Source organism: Sander lucioperca, chromosome 12 (assembly GCF_008315115.2).
Source record: "Sander lucioperca isolate FBNREF2018 chromosome 12, SLUC_FBN_1.2, whole genome shotgun sequence".
NCBI classification, from domain to species: domain Eukaryota; kingdom Metazoa; phylum Chordata; class Actinopteri; order Perciformes; family Percidae; genus Sander; species Sander lucioperca.
Window position 1 is genome coordinate 4943132 of NC_050184.1, and position 13305 is coordinate 4956436.

A 13305-nucleotide genomic window follows, 5' to 3' on the forward strand; every position below is an offset into this window, starting at 1 on the left:
ATTGAAAAAGAGGGTCGCCAGATGGATTGGCACAAACAGTTCAAAGTGTATCCTAACGACTCTTTGGTGATCCCCGGACCTTTCCTGTGGCGCCACCATGAGGGTCGCGTTTGTTGATTTGAGAGTAGTCTCGCTTTGCCAGACCTTCCTTCTCTGTGCTGCAGAGGAGGGTCTGGCTAGTACACACAGCATTCTGGGATGGGAGAAAAACGTGCTATGGTTTATTGGCATTTTTTTAAACCAATCACAATCCTCTTGGTTGGCGCTAAGCACTGGGAAAAGCCGCAGTGCCGCTTTAAAATAGCCTCTGGAAGGAACTTGTTTTGGTGGAACGTGTACGTTCCACCAAGGTTGTTTTCGTTGTGCAACAGAAAACTCAAATTGGACAGATAGTCTAGTTAGCTGTCTGGATTTACCCTGCAGAGATCTGAGGAGCAGTTAACCATAGTCCTCAGAAATCCACCAGAGTTTAAAATCAGACACAAAGGAAGCCTAAGGCAACAGATATCCGGCTTAAATGAGTGAAATCTGGCGGAATTTCCGTCGGCAACGAAGCAATCCCCGAAGTGGAATGTCAAGGATTAAGAATAATAATATCAAGGATAGATATAAACTCATTTGAGAGAAATGTCTCAGCAACTATTGGACGGACTGCCATGAAATTTGGTTCCAATATTCAGTTTGGTGATCCCTTAACTTTTTTATTTAGCGCTATTATGGGTCCAATACTTTTATTCATATCTGCAAAACGAATGGCATCCCCGTCATTCTCCGCTGAAATAGTTGAAAGTTTGTGCAGTTTCCTGTCCTTTTAACCTGGTACATTTTGTATGTACAGTATTCTTTCTGTGTCAGTGGGCAGCAGCTAACTCACTGAGTAAATTTACTTTCTGGCTGCACCACTTGACCTTTCCTTCAAATTTTCATACCATCCAGGAAAGATTTTTTCAAAAATGTTAATTCCACAAGGGCAGTTACTCCTCAGCCAAACATACTGCACTCGCTCTGCCATCTGTCATCCTGTCTGCACAGCTTCACCAGTTTGATCCATCGGTTTTCTATTGCTGCTTAACATCTCCCCCGTCTTTGATGTCCGATGATAGAAATAATAACTATGTGACAGAACTGACATGCATGTGGCCACGGCTAAATTTAAATGTCTGATTCTCCAGGCACAAAGGTTCACTTATAACTCAAAACTCGATTCCTTTTTGGACATGTTAAGTTAATATTGTTTGTTTTGTTTTTGTTCTTGTTCTTTATAGCCTTTATTGTATTATTTTTAAGTTTAAAATATAGCCTTCATTCATTCATTCATTCAAAGATAAGCTGATGAAACTTGTTAAAACCCATAATAATAATAATAATAATAATAATAATATTAATAATAAAATAATACATGCTGTTAATTCTCTCAATAATAAAACAGGAATATAAAGAAAGATAGAATAAAGAAGCACTTTATGTGAATGGGTCCTTCAGGCGAATGGAAAAGCAAACTGGTCAAGCTCAAAGACCAACAACAGGTCTTTGAGCTTGACTGAGTTTTAGGTGAACCTGAAGTGTTGTTGACCTACTGTATGCCAGAGGCCCTCACAGCCTCTTTGATGGAGCCCTCTGTGCATTTTAGACACAAAGTCCCAAAGTCTGACGGTGCTCTGCTGAGCCTGCAGTGGGTGGAAGTTTGCCGCTTGAAGCCTTTGAAAAGTCCACTTCAGAGAGCTCACCTGAGTGACTTTTTCTTCATTCAGGTAGGCCTGTAACAAGTCTTACATAATTGTCTAATCGCAATTTTTTTTACATGATCTCAATTTTTTTTGTTAATTGCCAACATTGGCTAAGGTTTAAGGCTCATTTTCACTAAGGGCCACACTGGAAAAAGAGAATCACACCAAGGGCCAGACATGTTGAGTTTATTGACGTGCTTTTGTTACTGCATGTCACTTTTTTTTTAAAACATTTTGGTAGCTTTTTCCCTCATTTTTGTTGTTTTTGTTCCAACGTTTTTGTGGCTTTTGTCACCTTTTTGTAAATTTGTTGCTTTTCCCGACATATTCGTTTTTGTTGACATGAAGCCCTACAAAAGTCATCAAAATAGTTCCTTAGCCATCATAGAATTTAGCGAATCAAGAAAAACAATTATACATTTTTTAACAACAACAACCTGTTTCACAGCCTGAATATGAAAACTCTCTGCTTCTGTGGGAATTTCTGAGTCTCAGAGTCGGCAAATCTGCCGTATTCTGCTTTGAATGGTAATTGCAGTTTAAAAAAACACTTTCTTGTGTTTTTGGTTTGGCGCACAACTAGGTGGGCCAAAATGTTTTGTGAACCCAAATTGATATACGGGCCGGATCTAAATCTGCAAGGGGCCAGATTTGGCCCGCGGGCCTTGAGTTTGACACGTGTTCTAAGGGGTATGACTGTTGATGGTAATTGTCAGCTTTATGTTAATTTAAGAAAAAACACAATGTTTTATGATAATAAAGAGGCGTGGTTTACTCCATAGGCTGTGTACTTGTGGTATTACATTATCTGGGTCACATATATAGTGATATAACCAAAAGATGTATCCTGGGATTCATTCAAAAACTTGAATTTGTTTGCAAAAGTAATACATAAATATTTTTTTTTTTAAACTGGACTGAAAGAGACAATTATATTGTTAATTGTTAATATGCAATTATTTCTAAGGCAATTAATTGTTCAGTAAAATTTGGAATTGTTACAGCTCTACATTTAGGTTGATTCTACCTGTTTTCCCCATTGACGAATGTAAAGAATTATTTTGCTTTTTGTCCAAAAGATCTTTCAATAGGTTTAATGTCATCAGCGGGAGCTCCAGCTGCTGACAGGTTAAAACTCCACTGCAGCACTGAGACATTTTCAGCTGAGAGATGAGTCACTTCACAAGTTAGATGAGTTGAGAAAATGCTTTTAGTCTTCGTCCTCAATGAAGAAACAAACGTGTCAGTCTGAGAACTTTTGCCCAGTTTGGACTGATTTCCTCCTCTGAGATGTTTTTGATGAATTCTGGCCCTGATTGTTTTGATGAAACAGACTGATACTGGTTCAGTTTCTTTGACTCATTCAAGACAGGCTTTTCCCATTAAGAGACACCTCTATGAAACAGTCCTCTGAGGGTCGACAGACAGTCCAAGTGATCTCATCAAACTATAAAGCTCCATGTCTACCAGCTGAGCTGTCAGGACTCTTGTCAATTCTCCATCTATCCACCAGATGCACTTAGACTCTCCCATATGTCTCAATCACGAGTCTGCCTCACCCACCTGCTCACCTGTTCCCACTTTCCCTCATCAGCCCTGCAGTATATAACCCCTCAAACATCTCATACCTTGCTTTCCAGCCACCCTGAACCCTTTACCCTGAAATCTGGAGCCTGTACCTGCCTGCTTGCCTGCCTGTAAGCTACATAAACCTTCCTCTTATATCAGTGAATCTCTGAACTGTTCCTGTCTGCATCTGGGTCCTCCTCCCTTGTTGCCTCACACTCTGCCTGACACAATTAGCTGCAAAACTCATGACATTCCCATCAGCGTCAGCTAACATGATGTTGCGGCTGTTCCTACTGTACAGCCGTGGCTGCAGACTGTTGTTATGATCTGCTGTGAAGGATGTTAAAGATATAGCACAATAAATATAATATTTCAGGGTTTTTATCCACTCATAGGCAATTGTTGAATGCTCTGCCCCCACTTGATTTCCAGGCATTGCTAAATTCTATATATTCTACACAGTCACATCAGGTTTCTTAAACTTTACTTGGAACTTTCTGATCAGAGCAAATGTTATCCGTCATTTGTGTAACACTCACTTAGGGAAGTGAGTGGACTAACAGATACGAGACTTAAAACCATAAAAGTGTATGTTTTACTCAGGCTCTTTCCTACACTATGTCCAGTTTCTTGTGACTGAAATTGAAATTCTCTCTATTTAATGGATTCCTAAACCAACTTTGCGATCTGGCCTGGCTAACAGCAATGTGACAAAATAACTGTGAAGAATGTGATGTTAATTGGCCTCTTACATTCAGGTTCATGTCTGTGTTTGATTCCTACTGTATTCATGATTGCCGTGCCGGGACAAATGTTGCATCTTTTTGTATTTGACGTCTGTAAGTGTTGAACCAACATGGATCATGGATTCCTCGTCCACAAACTGTGAACTGGAAAAGTCAAGAGTTCATTTCATTCTGTGCACGCGGAGCTTTTAACAAATTGAGATTTCTCACACGACATGACATTTCCAATTATCTCACACACATTGCAGAAGTTTAAGTGGGCATTGGTTGGTTAGGAACATATAATTTACGGCAGTGGCGGCATGAATACATGATTGCAGTGGGTTTCCAAAAGGAGCCAATCACGCGATGTTAATGATAATTGTTTGAATGGATCTTGTATCCTATAGCTTTCATTTGATGTTCCAGTTGTTACCCTGTGCTCTGCTCGCAGTGGACCTTGGCAGTGTCCTGGGCCCGTCTCTTGTTAGAGTATATATTACACATGGCAGGGGATCTGTGCTCCTTCCTGGAACCAACCACCACTGCAGTTGAATGCTGACTCCGCAGCCACTTTTCTCTTTTTTTGTTTAATATGCGTTCTGCTCAGTCGTTCCCCAAGGCGTGCTTATTTAAACCTTTTTTTTTCATGTTTTATTAAAACACCAGGGAGGTCAGGCGAGAAGCCAAAACATATGCTCCTGTAGGCAGCCCCAACTTCTCAAATAAAGGATTCTAATACTGTGTCCTAAATTCCATTTAAGATCAAGACATCTGGTAACACTTTATTTAAAAAAAAACATAAACCAACTCACTATTTAGCATTCAGTCATAAGCAGTAAGCCTATATAAAGGTCTGGTTAATTGTTTATTAATGTAGTTGTCAACAACTATAAGTCCTCCTGTAAAAGCATCCATAACTGGATGCTGGTGTATAAACAGATAATGAATGACAATTCTTCACATTACTATACTTTTGCACTAGCGTCACTATAACCAACATTTTCTGTTTGCACTTTAACTCGTATTACACTGATATTGCACTTATTTTTTTTCTTCATATTATTTCATATTGTTTGTGTATATATGTAAATATGTCCTTGTGAATATGATTTTAAGTTTGCTTTTTTATTCCCTCTATATATAGGCCTACATTGTTCTATTGTATTGCCTATTTGGGTGTTTTATTCTGTTATTTAAATATCTGGGCACCTGGATAGCTCACCTGGTAGAGCGGGCGCCCATATGCTGAGGCTCAGTCCTCAATGCAGCGGCTCAGGGTTCGAGTCCAGCCGTTTGCTGCATATCTTCCCCTCTCTCTCTCTCTCTCTCCCCACTTTCGTGTCTGCAGCTGTCCTGTCTATGAAAGGCTAAAATGCCCCCCCAAAAAAATAAAAATTAAACACATTTGTGTGTGTAGTGTGGAGGGGGCTGCAGTTGCGTTTCATTGTACATTCCTGTATTATAAAAATGCAACAAAGCTGAACCTTCAACAATATAATATAATCTAATACAGATGTAGTTATGTAAAATATGTCCTATAGGAAATGTTGAAAATACTGTACATTACTAAACAATTAAAATATCCTTTAATCTACATTATACACACATCATGATGTAATGTGTTTACAATTCATCATGTCTATAAAGTGAGATTAAGATTAATAGGCGGGTGATAAAGTAAAGTGTTGCACATTTCTTTGATACAACAAATCAGACATGATGTTGAACCTCTTCACTGAAAAAATTAAAACAAATCCTAATTTTTACAGAAAATAACAACATTTTTACAGTAGTTTTCAGTTGTTTGAAATTGTGTACAAAAGTCCGTTGTTATTTTAAGTATTATGCCAAAATAAATGTAAAATAACAGTGTTTTGCTCCAAAACCTTGAATGAATATGACAGTAAATGTATTGTTGACAGTGATTTGAATTAGGGTGTCGTACATTCATTTTACAGTTTTTCTTTGGCAGCTGCTGCTGCCAGTCATTTGACTTCTGTTCTGAAAGGTAATTTCCTGTAGTTGTGATTTTCTCTCCAGTGGAGAGAAAGAAAAAGACAGACTGTAAAAGTGAAGAAGAAGAAGAAGAAGAAGAAGCCTACAGGAGGGTTTTGGGTTAGCCAGTTAAAACTCTCTGCCACACAGGACTTTGGCTTGTGTGCAAAGACTGATGTTGAAGTGAGGATCTCCTCTGCTTCTCTCTGTGAAAGGATCTACTGATGAAGGTATGAGACTTCCTCTTTTTATGTAACTAATGTGCTGACTGATGACAGTCTTACTGATTGACTGCACACATTTAAATGTTTTTCTTGGAGACTGTGACTGCATGTTAAAACTTCACCCTCATTGTGTTCTTTTATTTATCTTTACAGTAAGGGTCCATTTTAAAAAAAACAGATATCTCTGTTCTATTTATTTTATTTTCCCCAGTCATGTTTTTTGTGTACTCTAGGGAATATCAATCAAAACGCTGTTGGTTGATTAATTTGTTTTGCAAAATTAACTATTCACATTTATTTAGGAGAGTTTTGCCACCATACTTAAATTAATATTATATTGGAAAGTATGTTACTTTTCATTGTTTGTAATGAAATCTGTGGACAATTACTGACTAGGGAAACCTCCATTTTAATATTAGATAGATAGATAAATAAATAGATTTTTATAGACTACAACGTTACTTTTTTGGTTCACTGTCAGCACTCTCATCAGACCTGACTGATTTACTAAAGTAAAGGATCTGAGTATCACTGCAGCACAAGCAAATATACAAATATAGCTTTTATTTCTTGTGCAAAGGCAAATGCAGGGTGCAATACATTTGCACCTCTCTGTTCCACAAGCAAAAGCAATGAGGTTCCACAGATACATTATCAGAGGATCTCAATCTTCCTAAAGAATCGGGTGTAATATCCTTTAAAAAAAATGTATGCAGAAGAGGGTTAAAGGAAATTTCACTGATCAGAAAGATGAAAACACTTTAATCATGTCATCCCATCTAATCCTTCGTGACTTTTTAAATACATTTTAGTGCAAAAGGACAGTAGGTAGGTATGTGACTTGACTTGTCAGCAGGTAAAATGTAATGCATTCATATTCCAAGATTTGTCATTCTTTTTTTAATGTCAAGTTAATTAACCACCTGTTTTAATAGTGTCCATCTAAAATGAGCTGAATCAAGCACAGACATGGCTCACATGGCAGCCTCAACCTCTCAAATAAAGGATTCAAATACCTGTACAGTGTCCTAACTTCCATTTTAAGATCAAGACTTCTGGCAACACTTTATTTTAAAAAATAAATTAAAAAAAAACTCCCTATTTAGCATTCAGTCATAAGCAGTAGCCTATATACAGGTTAAGTGGTTATTAATCAACAACTATAACTCCTACTGTAATAGCATCCATAACTGGATGCTGGGATATAAACCGATAATGAATGACAATTTGTGTTAGTACCAAAGGAGCTATGTGACATGACTGGCATGTTGTTTTGTCAGCAGGTGAAATGTAATGCATTCATATTCCAAGATTTGTCATTACTCTTTAATATATCAAGGTAATTTCAATATTTTCCATCTAAAATGAGCTGAAGGATGAGGTTGGGGTAGATGGATGAATGAGTGGGTCATAAAACACAGGACTTTCAAGCCAGGGAGTGGACTTGAAATGCATGTTCCTAGGGAGTGTTTCAGCTGAACCCTGTCTCTTCCCCAGATTGGTGCAGGGAGGTGCTGGCCTCCGATGGGTGCTGCCTGTGTTCAGCTCCTGTTGGCTGCCACCCTGTGGATGCTGCCTGACATGGCTGCCACCCTGTGGATGATGCCTCACATGGGAGCAGCTGCTGCTGCTGCTGCTGCTGCTGCAGAGCCGCTCAACATGACCCGGGCTGGAGCTGAGATGTGGTCAGACTTCAGGATGCCCACTGGAGCTGCCAGCAGACGGAAAAGAGCCATTTCATCCAGAGAGATTAACGCTCTGCTGGATTACCACAACCGAGTCCGCTCTCAGGTCTTCCCACCCGCCGCTAATATGGAGTTCATGGTGAGGAAACTTAGGGAATCAGAGCAGGGACCAGTGGTGGAATGGAACTTAGTACATTTACTCAAGTAACATTTTTATTTTACTCATAGGCCTAATTTACAACCCCCCCCCCCCCCAAATAATCAAAGCTGGCCATTGCAAACCCCCCCCCCAAAAAAAAATATCTAATAATAAATACCTGTACATAATTAAAGACATTTGCTCCATAAATTGATGCAGAAAAGGCACAAATTGTTGCTGAAGTGTTTGACGCTCAAAATAACATTTTTGCCTAAAAGTGGAGCTCTTACCACCCCTCCCCCTAATGTTGAACCCAAAGTTATGCCCTTGGCTTTACTTGACTATTTCCATTTTATGCTACTTTACACTTCTACTCCACTACATTGTGTAGGCAAATATTATACTTTTTGCTCCACTACATTTTTTTTAAAGCTTGAGTTAAGTCTATTAACCCAGCAGTGTATAAAGTAGTTGAAATGAGCTCCACCTTTACAGCTGCAACATTAAAGTCATGTACACATGGTTAAATACAGTTACTGCAAATGCTCTGTATCTGTAATTGGTGTTGATAGTACTTTTTTTTTTTTACGCACCACTACTCGTCCCAAATAAGTCTATTTGATTTTTTTTGTCCATTATTCAGTTTATTAATACATGTTACTTAACTAATTAATTATTACCGTAACTATGTACGGTAGGATAACATACTGTTCATTTTTTTTTCTTTGTAAAAGACTTTTAGGCGACTATTGGGGATATATATTTTCATGCAAAGCTCATAACATATAAAAGATATAATATTTTCTTACTTCTATCAACACTTTATGGCCATTAACATATTTTATGACCTTCATTCAATGTGAAAGCCAAGTCAATACCTTTCTACACAGTGGGTCTTAATGAGCTAAGAAATTTTTGTTTTTTTGCAAGTATTATTATTGTTTGTAGTAGTCGATTAATAGTGTAATTATTAGTATTGAATCTGACCCCAACAAATGAGGAAGCACAGCCGATCTCAAGTGAAAAAAGGTACAAAACTGAATCAACAGCTGATCCCACATTTTACAATGATTACAATGCATTCTGCATCCAAACTCACCTTGATACTGCAAGTAACACAAAACAAACACGTTCTTGCTCATTTTGTGGTACAAAAAGCTTCAAAGACAGCAGTATGTTTTAGTCTATTTTAGTCCAACAGCAGAGTCGATTTAGTTTTGTTTTCTTTCAGAACAGAGTGAAATGAACAACCCCTGCTTCTCTCTCTTTTTTCCTCTCTCTTTCATGGCTCTCCAGCTCTGGGATGAGGGACTTGCTGAGTCAGCCGACTCCTGGGCTTCACGATGCGTTTGGGATCACGGTCCGACACAAGTCATGAGATACATGGGCCAGAACCTGTCAGTCACTTCAGGAAGGTAGTGCAGAGCTCCTCCTACAGAGAATCAACTCTCGATGCTGATGGGTCTTAATATTCACTAAATACAGGTTATATAATGATAAAACCGTGTGTGTTTGGATGTGACAGGCAGTGGTGGAATATAACTAAGTACATTTACTCAAGTACTGTAATTAAGTATAAATGTTGAGGTACTTGTACTTTACTTGGAGTCTTTTCTTTTCATGCCGCTTTCTACTTCTACTCCGCTACATTTCAGAGAGAAATATTGTACTTTTCACTCCACTACATTCATCTGACAGCTGTAGTTACTTTACCAATTAAGAGTTTTGCACACAAAACACATGTAGTTTATAAAATATGATGTTTTATTATAAATGAAACTAGCCAACAATATAACGGCCTACAAGTCCAGCTGAAATGATTAGACCATTAAACACACAACTGTTTGGATCCTTTCCAGTCTCTAAAATGGGAGGATTTTTCTGCATTGAGTATTTTTACTTTTAATACTTTAAGTACATTTTCCTGATGATACTTACATACTTTTACTTAAGGAACATTTTCAATGCAGGACTCTTACTTGTAACAGTATGTTTACAGTGTGATAATAGTACTTTTACTGAATACTTCTTCCACCACTGGTGACAGGTACCAGTCCATCACTGATCTGGTCCAGTCCTGGTACGAGGAGAGGCATCACTTCTCCTTCCCGAACAGATGCAGCGGATCGGTGTGCTCTCACTACACTCAGGTAGAGTTTCTCTTTCGGACTGAGGAAGGGTTCCAGATGGATTTGTTCATTTTTGTGCGTTCAAAGAGAGTTTAGAGTTCCCAATTGCATAAGTCTATACTCATGTTTTGCTTCTGTAGGATCTCTCTCCTAAAAATTACATTCACATGAATATGAACAGTTCAAAAGTGCCCTGGACTGTATGGCAATTATTAGGGTGGGTGGATTCTTGTGATCTATTTTGTAAAATAAATACATAAAAAAACATCAATGAGATTAGCAGCTTTTAAACGTATAGTGTGGGTGATATACAGCAGAGAGGATAACTATCATTTCTCTGTAGCTAGTTAGAAAGACAAATATGTCAGTTTTGAGGAAGAGAATAGATGTGGGTTTGGGAGGTGGAGCATCACAAATTGCGGGCCTTAAGCATATCCGACTACCGTGTTATCAGATCAAATGTATTTTGAGTATTTGAAATCCGGAGGAGGGGCAAAAATTTTACAGTGCCCGAATCATTAGCACCCAGAGAGCTGCAGCCTGAGCCCAGGTCACTCATTCACTAGCTGTACAACCTTTTATGTAGCTATGAATGGAGACTGACTGAACACATTCACCCACGTTTGACATGTAAATATCTTGTTTTGAGATATTGGGGGGAGGGGCCAAAGGAAATATTAATTGTTGTCGCTTTTCATCGATACATCTAAGATCCAGCCCCATAAACCCACCTCAATCATTTCTGTACAGTCCCTAACAAAGGATGAACTGGCAAATCTGCTTAAAACCTTCATCGGAGCATGACATCAGTTGAGTTTACTTTTTTGTGTATATGAACATATGTAAGATTTCAATTTATAGGTATAATCATTAAAATGTGTTTTGTGTTTCCTCTCAGATGGTGTGGGCGAGCACCAACAGAGTGGGATGTGCCGTCAGGAAGTGCTCTAACATGTACGTGTTCGGGAGCACCTGGAGGGAGGCGACACTGCTGGTCTGCAACTACTCTATAAAGTAAGAAGAGCTTAAAGGAAGAGTTTGACTTTTTGGAAAAATACAGTTATTCTGTAGAATGGGCGGAGTTAGCAACGGCGTTCAGCTGCAGGGCTTCCGGGAAGGCTGCTCTCGTGTATCCTCGCTCATAGCTCCTCAGAGATCCCTCCTCGATGCTCGCTCCTCGCTCCTAGGGCCAGGAATAAGAGCTTTGAGACGGCCCTTACGAAGGAGGGCCTGAACAACTTTCGGTTCAAGCGAGGCGCTATCCAATAAGAGTCTTGGTATACACCCATGGCAGAGCAGCTGCTCGACCGTGGCGCTGTTTGATGAGGTAATATAAAGGGATACAGTGCTACGCCGTAATAGACCAAAGTTCCGTATAATGAGGCAGGTTGGGGTGGTGGATGGATCAAACAGACACAGGACTTTCACCCCCGAGACCGGGGTTGATGTCCTGTTTGTGTCCCGTGTGTCTGCTTTACTTAAAACATAAATCTTTTAACCCCACACATGATCTGTTCCTAACCCTAACTAAGTAACTAATCACGCCAGAGGATCCTGACCAAGCATGTTGAAAAATGACGCCAAAGGGATTCCCAGAGTGTTAAAAAAATGACCCCAAGGGGGGTTCTGACCAAGCATTGTGTTTGACAAGTTGGCAGTGAGAATGTAGTTGTTTTATGGGTTGTTGTGCTGTCTTATCCTTTTAATACAGGGGTCTTCAACGTTTTTTAAGCCAAGGACCCCTTAACTGAAAGAGAGACGGATCAGGGACTCCCAACTACAGATATTGTGTAAAATGAAGTTGCATATTAAACTGGGCCTACAATAATGTGTAGGGCAGCCTAAAGCCTTTAAACATACCTTTTTTGCATAGAAAACGAAGCTATTCAAATAGCCTAATAATTGTTGGCATGGTTTTATAAATCATGTTTTGATGGTAAACATACATGTGGCACAGTGAATCCTTAGATTCTGTGGATGGCTACCTTAGTGACTACCTTAGGCCAGTAAGCAGTGTGGATTTATATTTGCTAATAATATATTGGATTAATGTTAAGACTTTTTAATTTTTGAAAAAGAAATTCAAAAAATTAACAATAATTTGGAGGCCCCCCTGCATTGACCTTGAGGACCCCCTAGGGGTCCCGGACCCCCTGTTGAAGATCCCTGCTTTAATAGCTATTGGTCCTGAACGCGTCAAACATAAAAGCCCAACACTACCGTATAGCTAACATTATGTTAATTTGTGTTTCAGGGGAAACTGGGTGGGAGAGGCGCCCTATAAGAGCGGTAAGCCTTGTTCCGTCTGTCCGTCCAGCTACGGCGGCTCCTGCTGGAGAAACCAATGCTCACCAAACAGAAAGCCCCAAAGACTCGCAAGAAATTAACACAACACAGGGTTTTTAAATGTGTTTTTAATGTTAGACAGAGAAAAAATAAAAAGTCATAATCCATGTAAAGTCAAGTTTTACCAACATGAGGGCTACATAAGAAAATGATGCAGCTGTCCAGTTACCACTATGTTCCAATGAAATCTTAATTAATGAATGTTTTACACACGTTAATGTAGTGGTATAAATGTTTTGTTTTTATCGCTGATGGTTACTAACAAAATAATATTGAAAACAAAAGAAGCAATTTTCTTTTATTGGGTGAAATACTTTTATACTTTTTGCACTTTTTTTTTTATTGATGAATTTGTTGGTTTGAGTGACTTTGAGAGGCATTGACCAAAAAATGAAGCACTTTTTTTGTACAGATTATATTTACTATAACCTTGGATGTGTTATTGATTCTCTTTCTAACCTAAATTAATATTTTCAGAGTGTCAAATCAGTCTAGTGAATATTTTTAATTCACGCTTTGCCGTGACTGAATATTAATGAAGTTATAAATGACCGATAACGCAGTATCATCCATACATATGGTATCATCCCTATGTATAATCCGCCATTCACTACTTTGTGTTTACTCACTGCTGCTGCAGGAAATTTTCTGTCCTGCCTTTCCCCTCATTACATCTTTCCATTTATCCCGCACTTTCTGTGCCATAAAACCGGAGGCTAATGCAGCTTTTATGGTCGAAAATATGAGGAAATCAGCTGGGCCT

At 38.9% G+C, this 13305-nt stretch overlaps 1 protein-coding gene across 1 annotated transcript; it reads left to right on the plus strand.

Annotated features, from left to right (window-relative positions):
* The first annotated feature begins 6035 nt into the window (after positions 1-6035).
* Positions 6036-13013, plus strand: r3hdml (R3H domain containing-like). Its single transcript, XM_031312940.2, has 6 exons — positions 6036-6249; positions 7741-8067; positions 9364-9482; positions 10115-10217; positions 11095-11210; positions 12451-13013. The coding sequence occupies exons 1-6, from the start codon at positions 6244-6246 to the stop codon at positions 12581-12583; spliced, it is 804 nt and encodes a 267-aa protein (XP_031168800.1). The 5' UTR covers positions 6036-6243; the 3' UTR covers positions 12584-13013.
* Positions 13014-13305: the final 292 nt, after the last annotated feature.